Genomic DNA, 26,834 nt, shown 5'->3' with positions numbered 1-26,834 from the left:
CTGTATCCCATCCCAGTTCACCACAGTGAATGTGTCACAATTGAACAGCCACCACAAGCCAGGGACTACCAATACTCCACCCACCATCAGTGACAGGGTCCTCACTGCCTCGTGGAGAGTGGCCAACTCCACAATCCATTCTTACAGTCAGCCTGCTAGGATCAGTGATGGCACCAAATGTCTTAGATTGGGTTCCCTAAAGCAGAGCCTGAGACAGGGATTCAAAGCCATGAGACTTGCTGAGGGCATGCACTTTAGGAAACGTCATTACAGGAGGAAATGAAGCAAGATAGAGAAGGTCATAGCCGAGAAGACATGTAGTCTGGTAAAGTCTAGCCTCAGCCTGATGCACAAAGGGAGGGTTCTGGAGCATAAAGTGTACCAGTTCCGCCCCCCGCCCCCCGGCCTTGAGACGAGTGAATCAGCCTTTTGTACCTCACATCAATCAGTCATTCGCTGGGGGGTGAGGAGGACAGGTAACTCCTAGGTGAAGCACTTCCCATCATCTGTGGGCAATTCCCCAGTCTCTGGAGAAGAGGGAGAGCTCTGAGCTCTTAGCAGACAAAACTCAGAGCAACTGGGGGACAGATGTGCCAGCGTAGTAACGAGGATCTGGACAGCATACCAGTGTACAACACACACAATCAACACGTATTTATTGGGTGTTTATTTAAGTCAGGCAGTCAACAGAAGCAGGACTTCAGCAGAGCCCAAAAGCACTCTTTCCTTCTCTCTAGCAAACCAAGTTAACCCTCTTTTCCATGTCATCTTCTTTCCCCCACAAATCCTACCCAGACCTTCGCACAAGCCAGGCCGAACCAGACCATGTCTTCCCTGCTCCGAATTACTGTTTACCCTCAAATCCAGCTGCAACTCAAACTGAAATTCATTCTATGAGCCATTATCCTAGGGGGGGCTCTATCTCCAGGCACTGCAAACTGGAACTCACACTGCTTGGACCACAATTAGTCCAATTCCTTCTCTGGACGTAGCTGCGCTCATTCTTGTGGGTCCACAGTAGTTTGGCCTGTCTTCTCTTCTCTGTTCCCCTAAGGCCCCTATCCCCTCAACTCAAGATGCCACTGACCAACACCGCTTCTCCCGAATTTACAAACTTGACTCCTCTTTCTACCAGCTAACCTTGGTGCTAGTAGAATCAAAACAAAATGAAACAAAAAGGCAGAGACGGTTTCCTGGAGAAGTTGTAGATTGAATAAGGCAGCAGGAACGCATACCATCCAGCCTCTGAATGCCAATTTTGCCAAAACATAAATACCTTAAGTCCATTTCTTTTCAAAGGGTTTAATACTCAAGATGGGAACAATGACTGGAACATTCTAGTGGCTGGGGTAATCATTTCTAGAAAATGTTCATTGCTGAGGTACCAAAACAGATATCATGCCAAAGAGTTCTCTCTCTCTTTCTCTGTGCTCTTCCCTGAATAGATAGGCCATCAAACAAGGCAGAAACCCCAAATCAAGTTGATCTCTACTGCATTTATGAGGCTTTTCCCAGTATTAATGTTCTGAGATTCAAAGGAAGAATGAGTGCCATCTGAAGGCTTTCCTTCATCCTCCATATCCGTAGGTTGTCTTTTTATCTAGATTCTCAAGCATGAAGATGCTAATGAAAGCATTTCTTGATGGGAAAAGCAAACAGATATCTATCTATTGTGGATTCTCCAGTGTTCCTAAGTTCTAATGGAAGGACTTCAACACATCTGTAGGTTTGATGGTTAAGGTGGAGAAAAGCCTGAAGTTGGTATTACATTCATAACAGGAGTAGGGTTTCTCTTCAGGAAGGTTTCTCTAAAATTGCGTAAGAGATGTCCTACAATATAAACATCTATACACTTAAGGTATTTATGGGATCTGTCCTCTCATGACTTCTCAGATGTTTAAAGAGGCTACAACTCCAACTGAAACTCATCCCACATTCTTTACATTGAAAGGGTTTCTCACCGGTATGGATTCTCTGATGTTGATTAAGATGTGACTTCAGAGTGAAGCCTCGGCCACATTCATTACATTGATGGGATTTCATGTTGGAATAGGTTTTTTGATATTGTTTTACGTGGGAACACTGGCCAACATTTTCTCTACATAGATCGCATTTATAGGTTTTCTCTGCAGTATGAGTTCTGTAATGCTGAATAAGGTCTGAACTATAACCAAAGGCTTTGCCACATATATCACACTTATAAGGCTGCTCTTGTAACTCAATCTTCTTATCTTCAATCACTGTTAAGTTCCAACTATATGCTTCCTCACAAATGCCATTTTTTTCATTTTTCTGACCCATGTGGAGCACCTGATGTTCAATTAGGCTAACATACTGAAAAAAGATTTCTCCACATTCATGGCACTGATGGGATTTCTCTCTAGAATGGAGTCTCAGATGCCCGGCCAGGTGTGAACGCCTCCCAAAGCCTTTCCCACACTCGTTACACTTAAAGGGTCTCTCCCCACTGTGCACACTCTGATGCTGAACAAGATGGGACCTCACTCTAAATGCTTTCCCACATAAATGACAAGTATAGGGTTTTTCACCAGTGTGGACTCGCTGATGCTGAGTTAGGTGCACACGTTGATTGTAGCTTTTCCCACATTCATCACACCTAAAGGGTTTCTCTCCAGTGTGTATTCGTTGATGTTGAATAAGATGTGCACTCTGAATAAAGCTTTTTCCACATTCATTACATTTATGCGGTCTCTCTCCTGCAGAAGATTTTTTGTGGACATATGTGACATCACCGAAATTTGTCCTCTTTGAAGAAGGTTGTCCTAGTATCTCTTTCATGGGCATTCCCTGCTTTCTATCCAATTTGCCTTGCTGTTCACAGCCTTCTCCAAAATCTTGACCTTGAGACACATTTCTTTGGATTTTTCCTGAGAGTTCCATGTCTGCTTCTGAAAATTCTAAAATTTTCTTCTTAACATTCAATTTCGTATTCTTACTTCTTTTGTCACTGCCTGAAAGAATAAAGAGGAAATGCAAATGTCATCAGTTCTTTTACAGAAGAAAAATAAACTGTCAGGAAAAAGAGGATAATCAGAGGAAACTATGATGCAATAGGAGTAACAAAGGGGGCTGCATGTATGTACTTGATGCCAGCATGAACAAAAAGAAGCTTTAGGTATTTGTGTCCAGTGAAAAGAACAAGACAAAGAAGAGGCTTGATCAGAAGGGTGGTGAGAATGACTGAGGCTAGGCAGTCACAGGGAGAAGCAAAACACTTTTATTATATACGAAGGAGAGAAAGGAGTTCTGATGTGGGAGAGGATGTAGGATATGTGGCGGGGAGCGTTACCCCAACATGAGTTAGACAGACAGAATGAGACCGACCAGAAATACACAACTGGGTGGTGAGAACTGACATAAAGTGGAAGAATGGGAAGCAAAGGATTATGAAGGGGCTATGAAGTCAGAAGAATACCCGATTAGGAGGTGGGAAAAAGAGAAATGAGCCAGTAAAATATAATGTCAAGAGGGTGGGTGATGTCTCAACCCCCACTCTCTTCACCCTTAGTGGACACTCTAGCTTCCGTTTCCCGCCCACAGCACTGGGTACTTCCCCTTTGGGAATGCACATCACCTTCAGTATCTGCTACTCCCAGCAGACCCAGCTCCATGAGGGCATGAACTGTATCTGTTCTGTTTGCTGCTCTATCCCAAGCACCTCGCACTAGAGGCTCTCAATAAATACAGCTGGATGAGCACACAACGTACGCCTCCTTTGACCCAGAAATATGGGGGGAGGTAGGTCATAAGAACAATCAGTCAATAACCTAGTCATAAGAACAATTGCCGGGAAGATATAAAAGAAAAGGTACTATTTTAAAGCAGTTGCTTTCCAAATCAAGAGTGCTAGCAGATGGATTTCCCTAATGAGGCAGCCACCAAGTAGAATGGGGCAGACCTGGTGAGGAGATAGCTCAGCTCAACCCAGATTTAAGGGCACTATGCACTTCATAAACTTCTATGCTATGATGTAAGAGGTGACAGTGGCTGTTAATGTGAATGACAAGTAGCTGGGTTTGGGGACATCAAAGGCATAATTTAAAAATAAAAACTTTGGCCAGGCTTAGAGTTTTCTGAAGACTATGAATGACAGCCTCTAAGTTCACAGCAGTTTATGGTGATCTTATCCTTATACAAGTCACTTGATGGATAAAAAAATAAGCAAACAAACAGGAAAATGACTCAACCTTATTCATAACCAACTTACTGAAAATGGATATAGCAAAGAATTCTCTTTTGCTTACTCAATTTGTTATAAAAAACTTTTGATGACCCTGGAAGAAATTTAGTACAACTGATACTCTCACATGTGGTATGATTGTTTTAAAAAGCAATTTGACAACGTGTATCAAGAGCCATAAAAATGCTTTTGGCTTTATCATCCACTAATCCCACTTCTGGGCATCTATTATAAGGAAATAATCCTAAATACATACAGAAAAAGGCATAAGCGCAGTTATCAGGACAAAAGAGAAAAAATGAGAAGTTCAACTGGGAAACAGCTGAGTAAATTATGATGTCTCCATACAATGGCAGGTGGTCAAAAACAAAAAATAGGAGGTCCAAGCAACACCGGAAAATGTATACGTCTAATATTTAATTGTACCCTATGAGTATACCTATATAAAAATAGGCTTATGAAGATAGAAAGAAATACACCAAATAATAATTTATTAGTTGGGATGGTAGGAGTATGAGTGATTTTTTTCTCCCACTTTCTTTCCTCCAAACTTCCTGTACTACTATTTTATCATTTTAAAATAAGTGAAATAACTAAATTGGGAGAAGGGGGAAGAGGAAAAGAACCATGTAAGAGAACCAAAATCCTCATTTATTACAACAGAAAGTCAATCAGTAATGTCTAAAATTGATGAGTCAAGCAATAGCAGTATTATTTAAAAATATAGAATTACCAGAAGAAACAAGTAAGAACTGAAAGCAGGTACCTCTGGGGAAAGGGAAGCTGTGGGGATGGTGGAGAGAGCATAGGGTTTTGCCTACTAATTTGAAAATTAATTAAAGTATAAATAATAATAAAATAGACTGTCATCTTTGCCCCTCCCTACTGCTCCAATATCACAACCCATCTGTCCTATTGTTCTAAGCTAATAAAATAATGTCTGCCTCCACTGATTCTCCAAATACAACCTCCTGACACATACATCTTTGGGATTTCTCTCGGAAGTGGCGCTTCAGGTGCTCAATCAGATGGGAGTGCCGACTGAAGTTTTTCCCGCATTCGGTACATCCGTAGGGTCTCTCTCCGCTGTGCACACTATGATGCTGGACGAGGTGGGAGCTCACGCGGAAGGCTTTTCCACACACCTGACATTTATAGGGTTTCTCACCAGTATGGACCCGCTGATGCTGAGTAAGGTGCACACGCTGATTATAGCTTTTCCCGCATTCACCACACTTAAATGGTTTTTCTCCGGTGTGGATTCGCCGATGTTGAATGAAGTTTGAGGCTTGAAGGAAAAATTTACCACAATCATTACATTTGTGGCCTCTTTCGCCATTTGTGTTTTGCTTACGATTAATGTCTGTGATGGCACCAAGATCTCTTTTCTGGGAAGGGTTCTGCCTTGACTTCCCCACAGTGGGGTTTACCTGCCACCTTTCTACCACGTCGTGAAGGTCACTAACTTCTCCAAACTCCTGACTCTGGGGAACATTTCTTTCAGTGCCGCCTGATGTCATCCAGTGCGATTCGGCTTCATCAGAAATCTGCTTTACTATGAGTTCCATATTGTCACTCCTGGACTCATAATCTGAAATAATAGAAGGGAAAGAGAAAAATTAGCTACTCCCTGGACTAGAAGAAAGAAAATGACTGAGGGATACAGGATGATTAAATCAAACCAACATGTGCTAGCAATGCATGACGCTGGAAAATCATTTGCAAAAAGACTTCACAATACAGGACGGGAGAAAGAATATTTAAGCAGGGAACTGAGACAGGTTAGGGAAGAAAGAGCTGGCAAGAATGCTTCAAAGGGATGAGACTGGGAGAGCAGTCACTATGCTTAATGAAGATGATATCCTCTTGGTATGGTACTTACATATGGTACCTTTTTGTGAATACCTGTGCAATATTCACTATTCTTAATAAAATTTGTTAATGGGTTATGCAGTTAACCCAGTTTTTGCCCCCTCTTCCTGTTTATTCAGAGCCTGGAGAAGAAAGAGGATCTTTCTAGCTTTTTAAATCCTCAAAGAATCTCGTTTTGGTACGAATTAGTCTAAAGGAAAAAAAGGCATTCTCTCTAAACCCAGACAAGAGGCTACTACTGTCAAGAGCTGGCCTAACACTCAACAGTCACTGATGAATACAGAGGTTTAAGAGACTGCATTCAGTTCCCTTGTAACTGGATCAGCAAGATATATTTCACTCAAAACACCGACACTTAATATGGTTTGCAGAGACAAATCTTCAAGTTAAAAAAAATAGGGAATATTACTTTTTAAATGCTAGACAGATAGATCACGGCCTATTGAGAACTTTCTAATAAGATCTTTTTGTAAAAAGCAAAGTTGTTTTCAAATATTACATAATACTGATAATAAGAGCTAACATTTGCTGAGTGTGTACTATGGACCAGGCTCTACGCCTGGAAGCGCTTTACGATTTCACGGCATTTAATCCTTACAATGACCCTTTGAGGCAGATACTATTACTATCCTTTTTTGAGAAGTTAAAATTTGTGTACCATGAAGACTACTCTAATTTTAATTTATAACTATTTCTACTTAATTCTCTTCCTAAAAAGACACTGTAACAGTGGAAACAAAAAAATCACCTCATAAAATGAGACTTGTTACCTGTTTTTTCCTCCCCCATTTAAGTAGGCAGGTAATCCCAGCCACCACAGTACTTTCTCTGCTATTCACATCTACTTATACTCACACATTTTATTCTTATTAGAAATCTCCATTTGACAAGTCAAACAAGCTCATGGCTTTCTTTTTCTGGGGGTGAACTTGAAAAAAATCAGATTAGCCCAGTGCACCTTGTTGGGACTACAGACAACTAACCTTCTCCAGAGAAGGTGATGACACAGGTTGTCACTAGTTGGCATACAGATTCCCTTTGTCCCTCTTTCCCCGCCCCTTCACCATGTACATAACAAGCTTTCTGTTGATTCTCCTGGTTAATTTGTATATTTGACAGAGAACTGTGCTCCTTGCTCAATACAGTGCCCAGCTGCTTAGTAATACAGTGGGGTGGGGGGAGGGGGTTACAAAAACACCCAATCAGGCAGATTTGGTGCTTCACAAATTCATGCTCTTCAACCTCACAGCAGCATTCTATGTTTGTAAGGTTGGCGAGTTTTCCCACTCATTTTTCCCAGCGGCTACATCAAAACATGTCCATCATGATCTCCAAGACATACCACTGTATTTAAAAATGCAATACTGTGTATAGCATGCTATTTTTGCACGAACCTCTATATACGCAAAATATGTCTAGTGATACAATCAAGAAACTGGTAACAGTCACTGCCTCTGGGAGGGACTAGGAGACTGAGGACCAGGCACAGGTGACTCACTTTTCACCTTATACCCATTTACACTGTTTGAGTATTTTTTACCATGTGCACACGTGACCTTTTTAAAACCAAAGTTCTCCACTGCACCCAACCTCTACTCCACCACCTGCTCCATTACCTGCTCACTCTCAACAGGCGACTTGTCTCCTATTTCAGGAAAAGTCAAAGCTATTCAGACAAGAACTTGAACATCTGAAAACCACAACTATAAACTTGCTGGCAGCCTTATTCTTTCATCCTCCCCTCGTCTCACAGTGGAAGAGGGCAATCTCCCTAATCAAGGTGAATCCTTCCTCCTGGACCCTGGATGTCACCACACCATCCTGTTTTCCAGGGACCTCCTTACAAAAATTATCCGCTCTTCCTTGCCCTAACATTTCAAACTCACTCTCTACTAGCTCATTTCCAGCAGCATTTAAGTATGCTTAAAATTTCTCCCACTAAAAAAAAGAACATACTGAAATAATCCATCCTTCTAAGCCATGCACTCTTTCAGTGACCAGCCCTCTTTCTCTAACCCTTCACAGGTAAGGTTCTTGAAAGTTTACTATAAGAGCTTTCTCAAATTCAAAGAGAAGATGCTCTCCTTTGCAACCTTCAATGAAACTGTCTCTTGTATCCAAATGTCCCAGTCACGCCAAACAAACAGCTGTCTCCAAGATTCCTTTTTTTATTTCTCATTTCTAAATTTGAAGGATATTTTTTAAATCTTGACCTTTTCTGATGCTGTGAGGAACCCAAAGGCATGAAAATAATCTAATGTGGCCTTCCCAGAGAAGTTAAGAAGGCAGTAACCACTGAACATATATAGAAGAGTATACTGAAGATGATGTAAAGAGATGAGTAATGAGAAAAAAAATCAGAAAGAAGGAATTTAAAACTGCTTAGAGAATGGTATAGAAAAGAACTGTGCCAACGGCCAACAGGCACATGAAAAGATGTTCATCATCACTAACTATTAGGGAAATGCAAATCAAAACTACAATGAGATATCACCTCATACCCGTCAGAATGGCCATTATTAAAAAGACAAGAAATAACAAGTGTTGGAGAAGATATGGAGAAAAGGGAAACCTCATACACTGTTGGTGGGAAAGTAAATTGGTGCAGCCACTATGGAAAATAGTATGGAGATTCCTTAAAAATTAAGAATAGATCCACCAGATCTAGCTATTCCACTTCTGGGTATTTATCCACAGAATACAAAAGCACTAATTCAAAAAGATATACACACCCCTATGTTCATTGCACCATTATATACAATAGCCAAGATATGGAAACAACCCAAGTGGCCATCAATGGAATACTACTCAGCCACAAAAAGGATGGAATTTTGCCATTTGCAACAACATGGACAGATTTTGAGGGTATTTTGCTAAGTGGTAAGTCAACATGGAGAAAGATAATACTATATGATTTCACTCATAAGTGGAAGATAAAAACAACAACAACAGCAAACAAACACACAGACACAGAGAACAGATTGGTGGTTACCAGAGGGAAACAGGGGGTGGGGAGAGGGCAAAAGGGGTAAAGGGGGACATCTGTACAGTGACGGACGGAAATTAGACTTTTGGTGGTGAACACAATATAGTGTATACAGAAGTTGAAATATAATGATGTACACCTGAAATCTATATAATGTTATAAACCAATGTTATCTCAATTAAAAAATAAACTGTGCCAATAACCTCTAACTCTGAAACCCATTAAATACCTGTAAAATAACTGAACGAGATAAAACAATACTAATAGACTCAAAATAGATAAGTGAGGTATTTGAAATTAATTTAAAAAGATAAAAAATTTGCATGAAATATGATATTTATACTATATAAATAATTCCTTGAGATGAAAGGCCACCACTAAGATCCCAATAGATAAACAAGCACAGGGCAGGTACAAATAAATCAAAGAAAAGGAAATACAAACGTATACCAACATTAATAAAAGAAACAGAAAATCTAAAAGAGCAGCAGTCAATTTTACTTTTTAAATAAGAACCTGTGAGGGAACCAAAACCCTTAGACATGTAAACTGGTATAATGCTTTTAAAAAGAAATGTGGCATTACACATGTATTTCATCTAAAGTCTACCAGTGCGCTTGACAGATAGTGCTTCTTCTGAAAGAATTCACTCAAAAGAAGCTGAAAGCCATAAGCTCCAAAATGTTTGCCACAGTGCTGAGATTTTAATAATTGTTCCAGGCAACAGGACCAAATACATATTAGTTTCCAGGATCATAACTTAGTTACCAATAGGTTCAAAACCTCATTTGGGGCACAAAATTTAAGAAGGGATGTGACATGCAAAATATGGTGGCAAGACAAACATCATAAAATCACAATCTAAGAACGATAATGGAGTGAACAACTAGCCATCCGTGCACTAGAAGAAAGGAAAAGAATTAATGCTATTGAGATATTGTGATAACTACTATAACAAAGTTATTCAGCAAAGTCTGAGATGCTTTCACAAATGAGAATTACTCCGTTAAGAATTACTCAATTTGTCAAGGAATAGAGGTCTATGAATATGATGAATTTATTAAAATCCAAACCAGTTAGTTTTAAGTGCTTTTAAAGTGGTATACAGAGAACATATGCTGGATTTTGAATACTATCCCCCAAGCATGATCAGTTTTCAATCACACCCTTATTATGATAGAAATAATCAGAATAAGCTGAATAAGGAAAAAAAAGAAGGCTAACTTACTCTTTCACAGAAAAAAATAAGCAAAGTCATAGCAATTAAAACACACATGCTTTTATAGGCTGTGCTAGAAATACTCTTTAAAACAAAATTAAGAAAACCTAATCCATGCAGATGAAATATTCTTACCCATAGAAGTAATACTCCCATAATTCTCCTTTCTGTCGTCCCTATAGAGGGACTTCTGGGTCTGGTCCAAATGTCCCCATTCCTCCAGGATGAAGGATACAGCCACATCAGCCACATCTTCAATTTTCACCAACTTCTGAAACATGAGATCTCCACTAAATTCCCATTCCCTATGTTTACATTCAGAGTCAGGGGAAGAACTGGGAGCGTTAAGAAAGGAAACGGGAGAGACTATGCTTCAAAGAGGATGGGGCGGGGGGTACTGCATACAATGGAGAAAGACATTCTAGTAGAACCCAGGATGGGCCTGGTCTCCGGTGAAAGAGAACACCTGACAAAGATTCAGGATTAAGGCAACTACTTGTCCAAGAAGAGACATGGCTCCTCACTGCGGGCACAGGGACGTCAGCTCACCTGCGACCCAGCTGAGAGAAGTGAGGCTGTCAGCTCCTGGCTGTCCTTCAGGGGAAGGGAAGGAAGTTGGAGAGCAGGAAGGGCTGAGGGGGGAGAAAAAGAGGTGTCAGTGAGAATATCTTTGCCCAGTTCCGCCTGTCATCACGCTCTGCTTTTGCTCAAGAATGCACAATGGTGCCCTGCCGCATCAAGGCCAAATTGTTTGGCTCTCAAGACCCTCTACAATCTGGCCACTCCAAACCTCGCTATATTCATCCTTCCCCCCAAAAAACCCAGACTCCCTGCTTTGGTCAGGCTCATCCCTGCCGCTGACCTCAGATTGTGCTGTTCCCTATAAAGGATGCACTCTGCTCTGCCAAGATCAAATCCAGTTATCTCAAAGAATGACCAAAAGTCCCACATCTTCCAGGAAGCTGAAGTGCTGCCTAGAGCCCAGGGCTTCTCAAGCTTTAATGTGCAAACAAATCACCTGGAGGTCTTGGTACAGGGCAGATTCTGGCTCAGCAGTTCTGGGGTGGCTCCCATATTTTGCATTTCTAACAAGCTCCCAGGTGCTGCTGGTACTGCTGCTCCTGGGATCACACTTTGATTAGCAAGGCCTTAGTCCACATTCTCTCCCTTCAAGGAACTACGATGGTTGCTTTATAGTCAGCCAATTAGCATGTATTATGTCTATTCTGTGTGTTCTAGGAATAGGCAGATAAAACAATTCTTGCCTTCAAAAACTTCACTGTCTAATAGGGAGGGCAGACATGTAAGCCTTTCCTACTTCCAGAACAGGGTAAAGAGTACTATAATTGAAGTTCACCCAAGTTCTTGTGGGAACACAGAGGCCAGGGCACCCACAGAAGGAAGAAGGGCAGGAAGAGCATCATGAAAGCCTTTCCACAGGCAGAGACTCTGGGAAGTAGGGGCGGGGTGGGGCAGGATGAGGATGCTCTCCAGGCAGAGTGCACCGAGTGTGCAACACCTGGAGGGTCTGATCTCTAGATGCTGGTGACCATCTGACCTTCCTCTGTCACCTCTGCTTGTTCTTTGTCCATGATTCATGGTGCATCCAGATCTCACTGTCTATGTGTGCCCTGACTTGGATTGATCCACCTGGTACTAACCTTTAACCTGATGGTTTAGACCTTGCTATGGTTTCCCCAATCCTGGAGACATATGCGCCTGTGTAGCCTGCTTGTTTCCAAGGACTAGGAAGTAATGAGCAAGGACACAAAAAAGAGGAGACAATGGTTAGAGATGAAAGCCACAAATAGAGACAGGATCTGAAACCAGAAGTGTGCCTAAGAGTCAAAATACAACTTGAAGAAAGGGATGGATGCAGTCTCTGAGCAAATGGTAATTTTGTTGGAATAAAGAAACTTGCTAGGGTCTGGCTAACATGGCAGAGAAGAGAAGCGGTATGTAGGAAGAGAAGAAAAGAGCAGCTTGATCTGAGGAGACTCTGAGAGCGAAGGAAAGATGACAGTGATTTAAGGAGGGCAGGATTCTGTGCTTGGGAGAACGTGGTGGGAAAGCAAAGCTAGGACAGCTCAAATTGGGGTAAAAGTGTAGATTTAGAGCTGGACTCCTCGGGTTAAAATCCCAGCTGTGCCACTTACTAGCTCTGTGATCCTGGACAAATTACTTAACTTTCCTAGGTCTCAGCTTTTTAATTTCTGACATTTTGTAATATTAGAAATTATCCTGATATCAACAGGATAACAATAGTATCCATTCCAGTGGCTTAGTGAGTGGTAAGCCAGCCAGGTCTATGAGAGACAATTTTGGATTTGGGGTTTCTTTTTTAGTTTTAATGGTATTACATGACTTTTATTCTTTTAGCAATCTTCTGAAGAACAAAAAGAAAACATTTTAGTATTACTAAAAAGTAGAATAAAATTCATTCTATCTTCAATTTCTATATGGATCCACTGGACCCTTTTACAAATCTAGGTTAGACTGTGGGATCTGAGTGATCTTATTTTTTCCCTCTATCTTGAATCATTTTTTTCTTTCATCATCCCAGGAATTATTTCATTTATACTAATCAGTATTCAAAGATTATTACCAATGATACCACAAAAGACTAAAAAAATAAGAAAATGGGAGAATAAAGGAAATAGTTAGGATCATACACTAGTGAAATAAATCACCATTCTTCACTATTCTCAAAGTATTAAATGAACTACCCAGCGTACTGCCTCATTTTCAAGATGGTATAGGACTGCTGACATCTCCTGTTACCTTTGTTGAAGCTTAGTTGAAAATTCAGAATTTTCATATCAGCAAATAGAAAAAAATCTGCAGTGGAAGATGTTTCACTATCATCAGATGAATGAGAAGATGATGTAGAGACGAGAGTAACACACTCTCTAATGATGATGATGAAACTGAAAGTCTAAGGGAAACCTTGGGATGAATCTACAAATGACCATATCCTAGATGAATTCTCTCAAACGCAAGAATCAATGGTGAATACTGTATTTCTTATTTCCAAAAGGAAATAAGACATTTTCATCCAGTGAGTCATTCAATAGGAAGGACTTCATCACGCAATATTTTGCAACAAGATTCTGGACCATCCCATTTTGCTAAAAGGAAAGTATTGGTTTTGTTAAAGGGACAGTATTGTGTGACAGTATTCTGTCCTCTTTTATGTTTATATTATCAAAATGTAACTGATAGAGCCTTAATTAATTTTCACTATCCTTTGATTCTTCTGCAAATTATTCACAAACTGACTTAAAAATATTTTTAAAAATTTTTTTTTTCTTTTCTTAAAGATTGGCACCTGAGCTAACAACTGTGGCTGATTTTTTTTTTTTCTGCTTTATCTCCCCAAATCCCCACTGGTACATAGTTGCAGGTCCTTCTAGTTGTGGCATATGGGACGCCGTCTCAACGTGGCCTGACGAGCGGTGTCATGTCCGCGCCCAGGATCCGAACCAGCGAAACCCTGGGTCACCACAGCAGAGCGCGCGAACTTAACCACTCGGCCATGGGGCCGGCCCCAATATAAAAAAAAATTTTACAAGGACCCATTGGCCCCAGATGGTAAAAGATGAGGGTTAAATGAGTTCACACAGGTAAAGCCTGAGAACAGCTCCTGACACACAGTAAGCATCACATAAGTAATAGTTGCTGCTGCTGCCTCTGCTTTTGTTATCACCGCAGTGAAGGGAAAGCTGGGAAAGGTGACAGCCGTGGGGCATGTCAGGTGAAAGACCTGACCACTGAGGGGAGCCTCAAAGAAAGCCTGCAGCCAAACAGGAAAGGCAGGTTCCCCACTCCTTATCCACAGTTCTGAAATCCCAAAGGTCTCAACACCAAAGGGGTTTTGTCATTAAGTTAGACACTGACCTAATCTGACAGCAAAACCTGACCTGATATGAAGGTATTTAAAATTTCCATTGAAATCCACTTACTGAAAATATGCATACATTTCTCTGCCGACATACTATCATGTGTGATTATGGGGTACCACCTCAAATCCTGCTGGTCGTGAAATGTATGGACTATAAATCATGTTTATCTTACTAAACCTAAAAAATTCCAAATTCTAAAATATAGACAAATTTCAGAAAAAAATCTCAATTCTCTGATAGCAAGAGCTTCTGACTGGGGATTATAGACTTGTGGACATATATCATAACTAAGATACTCAGCTGTTCACTTTTTTCCTTGATGTAGCTAATACAAGTTAATAAAATTACGAGAGGGAGGGAGGGAAGGAAAGAGAGAGCAAATGTTCTCAAGGTCATTGAAGCACTGCTTCAAATAAGATTTCAAGGTGAATGACTGAGTAGCCAGAAACGAATGCAATTAGGAACTGGAGAGCTTTTTCTTACATAAGCATTAATATACCAAAATCTATGAGGTAGAGTTGGAAAACTGTTGCAAAACAATTGTGATTTTTGTGGATTTTTTAACAGTAAAAGATTTTTGTAGATCTTTTAACAGTCCCTGTACTTAGAGTTGCCATCATTTGCATTATGGCTTCTGAATACAACTGTGGTACAGTTCCAAGCCATCCTGTAAGTGGACCCTTCTCTTAACAACAGGGACTCAATTCCAAGTCCCCAGCCCTTCCCAACCTCCAGATGCTGCTGACCGCAGAGAGACTGCCGGGCCCAAGTCTCTCCCTTACAGACACTGCTTACCCACATGGTCAGGGTACCCACTCTTGAGCCATATCTGCTCCACTGAATCACAGGTCCTCACCATTTTCCTCCAGAAGATGAGGCTTCTGTGGCTCTTGTTCAGGCTGGGGGTCCACGGACAGGAGCTGGTGACTGAAGGACTCCTGCACAGCTCCAGGTGGCACCATCTTCTGAGGAAGGACTTCAGGACATGCCACAATCTAATAAGCACAACCACACGGATCAGCATAGTTAGAAGGCTATGAAAGAATCCAGTAAATTCACGTTAAACCTTCATTCATTCCTTTGCCAAATATTTAACGTGTGTCTACAATGAGCCAGGCACTATTAAACAGTGGCTTGATAAACATGGTTTACATCTAGTTGGAGAAGACTTCCATTAAATATATCAACACAAAAATAAATACATAACTACAAACCATGTCATATGTTAGGAGAAGAAAGTGGTGCCAAGAAACAGAACAGATGGGACTTACTTTAGATTGGCTGGCCAAGAAGGCTTCTCAGAGGAAGTTTCACTTAAGTAAAACTAGAGGATGAAAGAAGCCAGCCAGGAGAAAAGTAAGGAGTGTCCCAGGCAGAGAGAACGACATAAGCAAAGATCCTCAGATAGAAAGTGGGTGTTTGGCACAGTCAAGGAACCATAAGAAGGTTAATGTAGGTCAAGTTTAGCAAAGAGGGGAGAGAGGCCAGAAAGCAGGCTGGAAAGGTCAATACAGGACTCAGGAAGCCACACTCGGTTCCCTGGCAAACCAGGTTCAAGCAGGACAGACCAACACCAAGACCTGAGCCAGTTCATGTCCGGCATGTACAGTCCTTCATCATTCTGTTCCTGGCTCTTGCTCAACCCTAGGGTACACACAAATACTCTGCCACAACCACTCTACAACCTGCCTGTTCTGGAAGGCACTAGCTCAGCGGCATCCTAGCAGGTAATAAGATCCTGCACTGAGACAGAATTGCCATTCCCCCTCTCCCCCTCCCTCATGTTTCAAAGCACTTTAAATTTTAACCCTCCTAGTACTGGCAAAACATGGTACAGGAGTCACATTAGGAGGCAGCTGCAAAACAGTTGTGGCAAATATCACTCTGCATGGAAGTTTGTGTGTCCTTGTGGACCAGCTCAGAACAAGAGTTAAGAGGAGGCCAAGTATGTCAAAGGGCACCTGGGCGCCAAAGAAGCAGAGCAGCCCTTGGGACAGAGAAACCAAGGACGAGGGGTAAAGGATAAAGCCTGGGAACAGGCCTTGCCGGAGACAAGAACTGCCTGGAGATAAGTTGAGGAACAATGCTGGGGATACAGAAGGCAGGCAGAGAGAAAGGAAACACGGTAAGCTGTGGAGGCCCCTGAGAAAATTCCCTCTATGGGCCTCAAATCCCTGACTACCACTAAGAAATATTTTTCTCTGTGTCCCTTCCAAAAATGGGCTGCACATTACAATGAGAGAAGTAAATTTGTAATATCTGCTGTAAATCCTCTATTTTAAATACGTCTGTTGTTTTCAGCTATGCTTTTGGATATTTATTACTATAAAACAGTACGGACGAGTTTGTCCATTAGTGTCTCAAGTTAGGTTAAGAAAAGGAATAACCCGATGTCACCATGAATCTTTACTTCCTGTCCTGACAGAAGTGACAAAAAGGTTCAAACATTCCCGTCTGCAGGACAAGCATTCAGCACAGCTGCAGGGTCCCTCTGCTGCCCACCTGCATCCCAGAGTGAGCTAAACCAGCTGAAGAGCCTGAGAGTATTCTGCAATGTTCAAGGACCTCTTACCCAGAGGTGAAGAATAAGGAGGCTGTGGTGCCTTCCGCGGAAGTGCAATGGCTCTAAAGAATGAAGGAAATTCTCTACTAGCTTCAAACTCTCGTGGACCTAAGAAACCATCATTTTTGTTTCTTTGCTATAAAAAAAAAATTAAAGTTTAACAGACTGTGAGCCTACAACAAGCAGAAAGTAGCAGGTCAGGTTATAAATGAGTAAGAAAGGACAAGAAGACGTAACAACACAAAAGTACCAATCCTCCCTAAATTAATACACAATTTAAAGCAATCTCAACAAAAATACCAAATAGGATTTTTGAGGTGGTAGAAACTAAACAAGTAATTCTAAAGTTTATAAAGAAAAAAGAAAACATCAAAAAAAAATTTAGAAGGAAGAAGGGTAGTCCTACCAAATACCAAAACATTTTAGAGCTCAAATAATTAAAATACTGATACAGAGACAGTAAGATGAATAAAAAGGCCAGAAAAGGACCCAAATACATGCAGAAATTTGCTATGTAATAGAGATGGTATTTTAATCAGAGAGTTAAGAAAAAGGGATTACTACAGAAGTTGCTGGGGCAACTAGATAGATAACTGGAAAAAAATAAAATTGTAACCATACCAAACACCCTACATCAAAATAAATTCTAGATGGAGCAATCATTTCAAAGTGTTAAAAAAAAAATACCCACAATGGAGAAGAAACTATGAGAAAAGTTTCTCATAATATTGTAGCAGAGAAGGCCTTTCTAAGTATGGCACAAAACCCAGAAACCATAAAAGATTTTAAACAGATTGCATAAAAATTTTTTAAAACCTGCAAAGCTAAAATCTCCATAAGCAAAGACAGACAACAAACTGGAAAAATACCACTTGCAACTCAGATGACAGACATAGCGCTTATTTTTTCTAATAGTTAATAGTATAAACAGGTAATTCACAAAAAAAGGTATACACATAGCTCTTTAAAATATATGCTGTGGTCAAACACTCATAATAAGAGAAATGAATATTAAAATGGCAGAGAAATGAAATATTGTATCTTTCGGACTGGCAATAATCAAGAAGTTTGATAACATTATGTTAACAGGCTGTAGGTAAAAAATTTCTCTCACACATTGCTGTTGGGAACATAAATTGCTATAACCTCTACAGAGGGCAATCTGTCAAAAGTTGTTTTTTTTTCCTTTTTTTAGGAAAATTAGCTCTGTGCTAACATCTGCCAGTCCTCCTCTTTTTGCTGAGAAGACGGGCCCTGAGCTAACATCCGTGCCCATCTTCCTCTACTTTATACGTGGGACACCTATCACAGCATGGCTTGCCAAGCGGTGCCATGTCTGCACCCGGGATCCAAAGTGGCAAACCCTGGGCCTCTGAGAAGCTGAACGTGGGCACTTAACCGCTGTGCCACCAACCCAGCCCTCAACAGTTGTTAAAAGTACAAATGCATATGGTCTCTGAACCAACAATTTGACTCCTACAATTAATAATGTATGTAAAGGATATTCATTGCAGCAAAGTTTGTTACAGTAAAAATTCAGAAACAATCTAAAGGAACAATTTAAATGGCCTTCAAGCGGAGTTAAATAAATCATGGGCAGCCATACAACGGAATATAATGCAGTTTCAAAGAGTGACGCAGCTCTATTTGCACCAACAGGGAACAAACCAAGACATAAGAAAAGAGCAAGAGGCAGAAGTGCACAGTGATTTAAAAACATTTGTTTTTTTAAAGCGTGGCCTACACATACAGGCTTACGTATACAGAATACAGGATACCTCAGTAAGGATATACAAGCATCCTGTCACAATGGTTGCCTCTGGTGAGGAGATCTAGGCAGCTGGGGAGTTAAGGATGGGAGGGAAACTCACTTTTCATTACAATCTTATGTACCTTTTGAATTTTGTATCATGTCATTCAAAAAATAAATACAGTAATTCTAAAACAAATAAAATCGCAGACTGTCTTCTCCAGGTTAACACACTGGATACTGCTTCTCTTTGCTGGAGTGGCAGGAAATCTCCACAGTGTACCTAATCCCAGGGGAACAAAAGAATATGAATGAAGCACCAGACCACTAAGGATCTCGCCCCTGCTCAGCAGCTCCTTAACTCTCTTCCTCTCCTTCCTCATTGATCTAATGTCTCCTCACCCACTCACCTGTTGTCTGCGTTCCTCTAGTTCTCTCTGGATGTTTTCTACCACAGCCACAGCCTCTTCTCCGCTTTCCGGGTGATGTTCTCTCACCCAGGTCTGGAACTCTTCAGGCAGGATGGTAAGGAACTGCTCCAGCACCAGCAGCTCCAGGATCTGCTCCTTGGTGTGCAGCTCGGGCCTCAGCCATTCACAGCAGAGCACCCGCAGTTGGCTCAGCGCATCCCGGGGCCCCGATGCCTCATGGTACTGGAAGTGCTTGAAGCGCTGGTAAAAAGTCTCAAACATTGGTGGATTGTACTCCTGCATCCAAGTGCAGTCTTCTTCCTCCACCTTCACTATCAGAAGGTCTTGCTCTTGTGAAGTCTCAGCTGGAGGGTCTAAGTCTATACCTTCCCCAGATTCTGTCATTATCATTCCAACTCAGAGAGATGTCTCTCCAGGTTAGCTGTGTTACACTTATCGAATCTGTTTTCTGCTCTTTAAGATCTACTGAAGGACGCTTTCATTAGTGTGCAACCTACTGATATATTGAAAATCATTATTAGCAAAGATATGATAAAGGGGTCATCTATATTAAAAACGACCACTCAACAGAGTAATTTACTTGAAAATATGGATTACAAGACAGCCATCACTCCACCCAAAAAACAACTACTAATAGAGAATATTTCCAACATTTAAAAAATGTAAAGGAGAGCCATAAAAATCTGACATGAGGCCCAACCAAACACAATTTTAGTGATGAAGAACACTAAATGTCATATACAAAATAGGACAAGACTTACTAACTACTCCAGACGCAGCCGCTCCTTCTCTTTACCACAAGCCAAACGCAAGTCAAAACAGGGGTCAAAACATTACAATGGTCAAAATTGGTCCTGTCCTTCAAGCCATAAGACCCTGACAGACCAACGGGAGACTTCATTGGCCCAGAAGAGAAACAGAGTTATAACTACAGATTTGGACCTGGATACCTCGAAATCGCCCCTGACCCCGAGACACGGGACCGGCCCGGTCAAGGTTAGAGACAGGACCCTCGTCCGGACACAAAGCCCACTGCCTTTCCTCAAAGCCCCAGTCCCGGGAAGCTCTCCTGGAAGACCAAGCTCCTGCAGCCAAGGCTGCGAAGATGGGTTTCTTCTTACAACCGAGAGAAAACCAAAGCCCACACTTCGCAACACTTCCTCGCCGGAAGTAAGCAAGTCCAAGCTTTCCCTGTCCAACCCGGTTGGGCCATAAATCCCACCCCCGAGAGCACTTCCAAGGCCTCTCTAGGAATCCCGGAGGTCCTCGCCTCGCAGCGGGCGGGAGCGGCCCGCCCCAGGCCCCGCCCCCGGGCCCGCCCCCGAGGCTGTGGGCCAATCGGCGGGGGGGTGGGGCGCCGGCCCTGGATCCACCTCCAGCAACTGGGCCGTTCCCAGCCCTCAGAGCCGCAGGGTCAGTGTCACTAGAGCTGAGGAGAAAACGGAGCTCCGCTCTTCCCCGCCCCACCCCAAAGTCATTTAAACAGCCCGAGCTCCGCCCCTTTCCTGGGGGGGGGCAGGGGCGGGGCCTCAGGTGTCTGGAGCGGTTGTTAAGGCAACAGTCGCTAGCCTCTGATTGGCCGCGGAACTTGCGCTTCCCCACCCCCAACGCTCTGCGCCCCAATTCGAAGTGGGTCCGTACCTTTCTGCGAACCCGCAACCCTCACTTTTCTTTAATTTGGGACCCTTCGGTTTCTTCACCTGAATCCTCCCCACTCCCCGAACCCCGTCTCCGGACACACCCGCCTCTCCACCGCCGCGGTCAGCTCACAGGGCCAACACATTTGACGTCACACCCGCGAGTCCCCGGAGCCTGCAACTCCCGAAACTATATCTCCCAGGAAGCCCCGCGCGGGACACGGCCGCTAGCCAATAGGGCCGCGGCTCTCTTCGCAGCCTCGGGCTCGCGGGCCTATCAGAATGCGGAAAGGCAGGAAGGCGTTTCCTCTAGTGCCTCCGCCTGGGAGGCTGTGAACGTCGGGGTCGGTTGTATTCCAGGCTGGTGAGGGTCGGGGCGGAGGCCTCGTGTTCCTGGGAAGAGAGGGGCGTCGTCTGTGCAAGCCTTCTCTAGCCAAGAGAGCCCATCTTTAATAATCTCTCATTTTTGTATCCGTTTACAAAGCTGTTCGACAGGCAGGACAAAAGTCACTATCGCCACTCTTTTACACATCGCGAAAATGAGGCTCGCCGACTCCGCTCTGAATCAAAATGCGCAGATCCTTGGATACTCCGCGGGTTATGTTTTAGTGTATAGGATAAATTTCACTCAAATCAGGGATGGCGTTTTGAGAATGTCTTGCTAGCTCTGTGGTCTACCTTATGGAAATGAAGAAATTCAGAAAATCCCCTACTATTTCCAAAGAGAGCTTTAGCTGGACACACTTAAACTGACACTGCGGTATGTTTGGTGCATTGTACTATTTTTTGGTTTCTCCTTTTACACTTAGAGTTTTGCATAGTTTCACTTTTAAACATTGGGTCTTTATCCGTTCAAAATAATCTCGATGTATGGTATTAAGTCTGGATCCAACATTATCTTGTTCCAAATCGCTACCCAGTTGTCCCAACATTTACGAAAAAGTATGTCTTTATCCCCCGTTGCCTTTGTCGTGTAATAAATTCGCATATGTTCTGTGGTCTATTTCTAGGTTTTCTGTTGTTGCATTGTTCTATTTGTCTACGCATGTGATAATACCGTGCTGTTTTAATTTACTGAGGATTAATAACTGGTTTTAATATCTCTTAAGGTGACTGACCCCAATTGTATTCTTTTTCAAAGTATTATTCTTTATTTTCTCCAAATTAACTTTAGACTCAATTTTTCTATTTCCAGGAAGAAATCTGTATTGAGATCATTTTTAATTTATGTTAACTTAGGGAGAATCGACGTTGCCACAAAGTTGGTTTTCCTATCCAAGAGCATGATGTGTCCTTCCATTTGTGGAAAAAGGCCTCCTTTTGGATACTTCAGGAGTGTTTTAAAAGTTTTTCTCATATAGGTTTATGCACATATCTTGTTATGTTGATTCCTAAGTGTTTTATCTTTTTTTGTTAATATTGTGAATTGGGTTGGTCTAGTTTTTTTAAAACTAAAAAGACATGAAAGTATGTCTGTTACCTTTTGTTGCATAACAAACCACCCCCACACTTAGTGACCTGAAAAAGTAACCATTTGTTTAGCTTCTGACTCGGTGGGCTGGCAATTTGGTCTGGGCTTATCTAGGTGGCTCTTCCGCTGGGCTCCTTCTGTCTTCAGTCAGCTGCTGGTAAGCTAAGCAGTTCTCCTTCTGGGGATTGGTTGGTTGTCAGCTGGAGTGGCAGGAGGCGACTGGGCTACATGTCTCCATCATCCAGCAGGCTAGCTTGGACTTGTTCTCTTGTTGGTGGCAGGCTCCAGGAGCAAGAGAACAGAGGTTGTGAGAGTTCTTGATACATAGGCTTGAAACTCACACAGTGTGGCTTCTGCCACATTCTGTTGGTCAAAGCAAGCTACCAGGCCAGCCAAATTAAGAAGATGGGGAAGTAGACTCTACTTCTTGACAGGAGGAACCATGAAGTGTATTCCTAGTATTTTCTCTTTTTTGTTTTACCTTTGGGAGAAATACCTAGTATTTTCTCTTTTTTGTTTTACCTTTACCACAATAAGATGTTCCATCTTAAGAGGAGAGAAATGGGTGATGATCCAGTGCTGGGAATGGATTTTGCACATAACTGTCAGCCTTCATTTCATCGTAAAAGTTCTGGAAAGTGCTGTCTAGGCACTTTGAATTTTGTCCTTATATTAAACTAGACCTTAAGAGAGCTGAATCCTTAAACTTCATTCGTTTCTTGCTTCACAGAATAAGCTTTTTTGAACTGTGCTTTGACACCTGCCATCAGCTAACATTGAAGGGGCATTAAAATCCATTAATCTTATTTACCACAGAGATCTTGTTAAGACACTGTCCACTGTGTCACATAGTATCTTTTTTCTGAGCACTCATAGGAAATTTCTCTTCTCTCTTGGTACCAAGAATAGCTGGATTTCTCCTAAGTCACTAATTTTAGTTTGCTTTTACCCAAGATACACTGCAAATTGTGTAACTGATCTTGTTTTCTTCTTGAATTGGCTGCTGGGGCTTTTCAGAGCCAAACTGTGAGCTATCTTTTGCCAGTACACCGGAGTTTACACTAGGCAATTTGTAATCCCATCTTATCCCTGGCTTTATCTTACTTATCCCTGCCCTATTTTTCTTTTCTCACTTAATTATTCCCTCACTTAATTCTGTTTTAAAGGCGAGGCAGCTCACATTTTTCGGTTAACTTCTGTGTACAAATCACCAAAGAAGGCATTGGGAACACAGAAATATTCCATTCAGGGATATCACTGAGAGAAAATGAAAGCACTTGACATTCTGCAGATGAAGGCAAACGTTACATCACAGAAGAAAGGGAGAAAAGAGCTAAGCAAACTAGTATATCATGATCAGAGTCCATAGTCACACAACCAAGAGACAGAAGCTGGTGGAGGCAGACTGGTAAGCAGACCAAACTTACATCTCTCCTTGCTGGGAGGAGATGAAATGTACTTTTACTGTCCTCAGAGTACTTGATATTCTCTTCGAGATTCCATACTTAGTATAGGTGGGTATTTTCTGGAGCTAGGTTTGCCTGTACTATAAAGGGTTCTCTTATTTATGAATTTGCATTCTGCTCTTAATTCTCTCCCCCATCCTTGGCTACCCAACCCTAGTAGAACCTTGTCCTGCAATACTGGGAAGAGAGCTTTTGCCTTCCTGCCAGATGATGATAGTGTTCCCACACAGATGAATAAGTAGACTTGTGCAGTTTCTGCCCTCCAGGGACTTTCAAACCGTTTGGAGAGATCAGATCTAAACATGTGACAAGTAATGTCATTAAATTATGACATATTGCTCCAAATGTCTAGAATGACAAATCTGAGCCTTGAGAGTAGTGAATTTGTTTCTCTAGAAGTGGATTTGTCATAAAAACTAATCCTGAAAAATCTGTCTTCGCATGTTTCATGTCCTATTAATGTTTAAACAAAACAAATCATGACAGAATGCTACAACCACTTAGCTACTGAAGCCTAAAGTAGAGGTGGACTACCTTTGCTTTTGCACAACTTTCAGATAAAGTATTAGTTTATAATTTAAACTTTAGTCCATAGAGATGTCACATGGAATTCTGACCCTGCCTGGGACTCTGTATTCATAAACCAGGACATTAATTGTACTCATTTAAACAAATGAATTTTAAAAATGAATTTACCTATAACATAACTTGGATAATTCCTCACTTGTTAAATAATGCAGATGATTTAATCTAAATGTTAAACTACCATATAGTATCCTTCATTTCATTGCATGATTTGCTTTTCTGAACATTGAAATATGAATGGATATGAAACATGTAAAAGATGGTTATTGTATTTTTATTATATATTCTGTTTCTTGAAGCAAGAAAAAAAACACTAGGAAAAAATCTTCCACTATTAAACACTAGATTATTATCTGCTTTTGACTTTTCTGAGTACATGGGGTGCAAAGGTTTCTATGATACTTAAATAAGTCTTTGGTATCTTATATTTTCCAACATCTTATGATTAAAAGTTACAGTCGTGTAGAGTCCTAGGGTCAAAATCAAATCAGCACAAAATATTTTAAAATGAAGTTTTAAAAAATAACCCAAATTACAATTTGTCATTTACTCCTATTGCAAACTGAATGAAAGCTTAGTTTCAAATGCTTGGAGGTAAGACGCCTGCCAGTGGAGCGTCAGTCCTTCCAGGATTTCCCCTGGGAGACAGCTCTTCTTCACATCATCATCTCTCACAAAATACTTAATGTGTATGAGTAGCAGAGAACTGCACTACAGATAACAAAGAATAGTGGATGCGGCTTATGTATGCTCCAGCTTATCTCTATGTACACAATAGTTAACTGTCTTGTACTGCTCAGAAAGTTTCCTCTGATCACTGCTTCTCAAGATTAAGTGTGTAGACGAATCACCTGGGGATCTCTTTAAAATGCAGATTCTGATTCAGCAGGTCTGGAGCAAGGCTGGAAGTTCTGCATTTCTAACAGGCTCTCAGGAAATGGCAATGCTGTCTGTTTTTGAGAAGCCAAGGCCTCATGTAGCCCTGTCACCTGTGGCTGTGTGTACACCTTGGACTAGTGCCACAGCAGAAGACAAAGATTTTTAAAAAAACCTTTCCCTGGATGAGATGAAGATTAAATCATCCGCTGCCCAATTCCTGATACAAAAGTGCTTTGTGGAATTTCTTCATGACTAAGAAAGAAGGTGAAGTTTCATTAGAAGTGAACATTGATATTTTTAATGATGCAGATCACAAGTGAAGTTCCTTACAGGGAATTCCATTCATAAGGACAAGCTCTGTTCAACAAAACTGTTTTTGCATTCCACAACTCAGCCTACATTAACAGTGCTTGATTAGTCTGTTTACAATGAATAACCATCTATAATAGCTGTTTTCTTTGTTCTTTGTCCTTGTAGCAATAACAAGAGTAAATTAATTTGAATGTGTGCTGCTTGAACTCAAGGTAGGCAGCAAGCTGCACTCTTTATATCTCTTCTGCCCCGACCTCAAAAAATATCTATCCTTCTTCATTTATCCTCAGTTATACTCGTCTTAAAGATGTCAAACTCATCAGTTTTTAAACTAGCAGTTAAAAGAAAACAACACAAAGATCCTGGACCCACGAGGAGGAAATAGGCACACAAGCATAGACTGTGCCCATCGCCTTTTCTTTCTCAGTGAAAAATACTTTTTCTTATGAATTGCAAAGAGTTTGGCCTCTTGGCTTTGTTTTTTAAAGTTCTAGTACATGAAGGATGCATTTTTTTAAAAAACAACCTTTGGTTGAAACAACATGTTATAACACAAAACAATCTGGATGTCCTTCTATCTGCTTTTTAACTCCTAGTTCTTTAGGAAGTGATTGATTTGTATATTCAATGTAAGACCAGAAAACAGATATACGTAATAGAAACCAGAGTAGCAGAGAAAAGAAGAGGAGAGATGGCAGGGTCCATGTCAACATTTAAAAGTGGGAGAGAGGGGGCTGGCCCCGTGGCCGAGTGGTTAAGTTCGCGCGCTCCGCAGCAGGCGGCCCAGTGTTTCGTTGGTTCGAGTCCTGGGCGCGGACATGGCACTGCTCATCAGACCACGCTGAGGCAGCGTCCCACATGCCACAACTAGAAGAACCCACAACGAAGAATACACAACTATGTGCCGGGGGGCTTTGGGGAGAAAAAGGAAAAAATAAAATCTTAAAAAAAAAAAAAAAAAGTGGGAGAGAGGGAGAAAATGACAGAACAGAAGAGTTGGGCTTAGCATAGGACAAAATCCTTGGCAACTTTGATACCAAGTGTGAGGCATTACGAGAGCTGGGCATAGAAAACAATGTCAGAGAGGATGACACAATCTTTTGTGGATTTATTACCTATGAATTTATCTAAACCATTTTTGAATTAAAATATGTCTTCACGTGGCATAGTGGCCCACTCTGCTTGGGCAGCCCCAGGTTCACATGTTCAGCACCCCATGGGAGGACTTGGTGACATAGTGGTTAAGTTCGTGTGCTCTCCTTTGGTGGCCTGGGGTTTGTAGTTTGGGATCCTGGGCGAGGACCTACACACCACTCATCAAGCCATGCTGTGGTGGCGTCCCATATACAAAATAGAAGGAGACGCACAGATGGCAGCTCAGCAACAATCTTCCTCAAGCAAAAAGAGGAAGACTGGCAACAGACGTTAGCTCAGGGCCAATCTTCCCCACCAAAAAAAAAAAGAAGTCTTCAGTCCACATGGACTCTTTAAGCTTTAATTTCCCCTGTGAAGTCTTTCACTGTATCCTCCCCATCAACCATGAGTGATTATTTCCACCTC

At 41.6% G+C, this 26,834-nt stretch overlaps 1 protein-coding gene across 9 annotated transcripts; it reads right to left on the bottom strand.

Annotated features, from left to right (window-relative positions):
• Positions 1-652: 652 nt before the first annotated feature.
• Positions 653-20,700, bottom strand: ZKSCAN5 (zinc finger with KRAB and SCAN domains 5). 9 transcript variants are annotated; one of them, XM_070484288.1, is made up of 7 exons: positions 20,566-20,700; positions 18,904-19,420; positions 15,037-15,175; positions 10,828-10,910; positions 10,414-10,546; positions 5,184-5,792; positions 653-2,972 (listed from the first exon to the last, which is right to left on the bottom strand). In XM_070484288.1, the coding sequence occupies exons 2-7, from the start codon at positions 19,312-19,314 to the stop codon at positions 1,846-1,848; spliced, it is 2,502 nt and encodes an 833-aa protein (XP_070340389.1). In that variant the 5' UTR covers positions 19,315-19,420; positions 20,566-20,700; the 3' UTR covers positions 653-1,845. The 9 variants fall into 9 exon arrangements, with proteins under 9 accessions (XP_070340389.1, XP_014702273.1, XP_070340390.1 ...); XM_014846787.3 differs by having other exon boundaries at positions 10,414-10,549; positions 20,566-20,695; XM_070484289.1 differs by lacking the exon at positions 20,566-20,700 and adding an exon at positions 19,686-20,100 and having other exon boundaries at positions 10,414-10,549.
• Positions 20,701-26,834: the final 6,134 nt, after the last annotated feature.

This window comes from Equus asinus, chromosome 14 (genome assembly GCF_041296235.1).
Source record: "Equus asinus isolate D_3611 breed Donkey chromosome 14, EquAss-T2T_v2, whole genome shotgun sequence".
Taxonomy (NCBI): Eukaryota; Metazoa; Chordata; class Mammalia; order Perissodactyla; family Equidae; genus Equus; species Equus asinus.
This window is presented reverse-complemented; position numbering and strand designations above follow the sequence as displayed.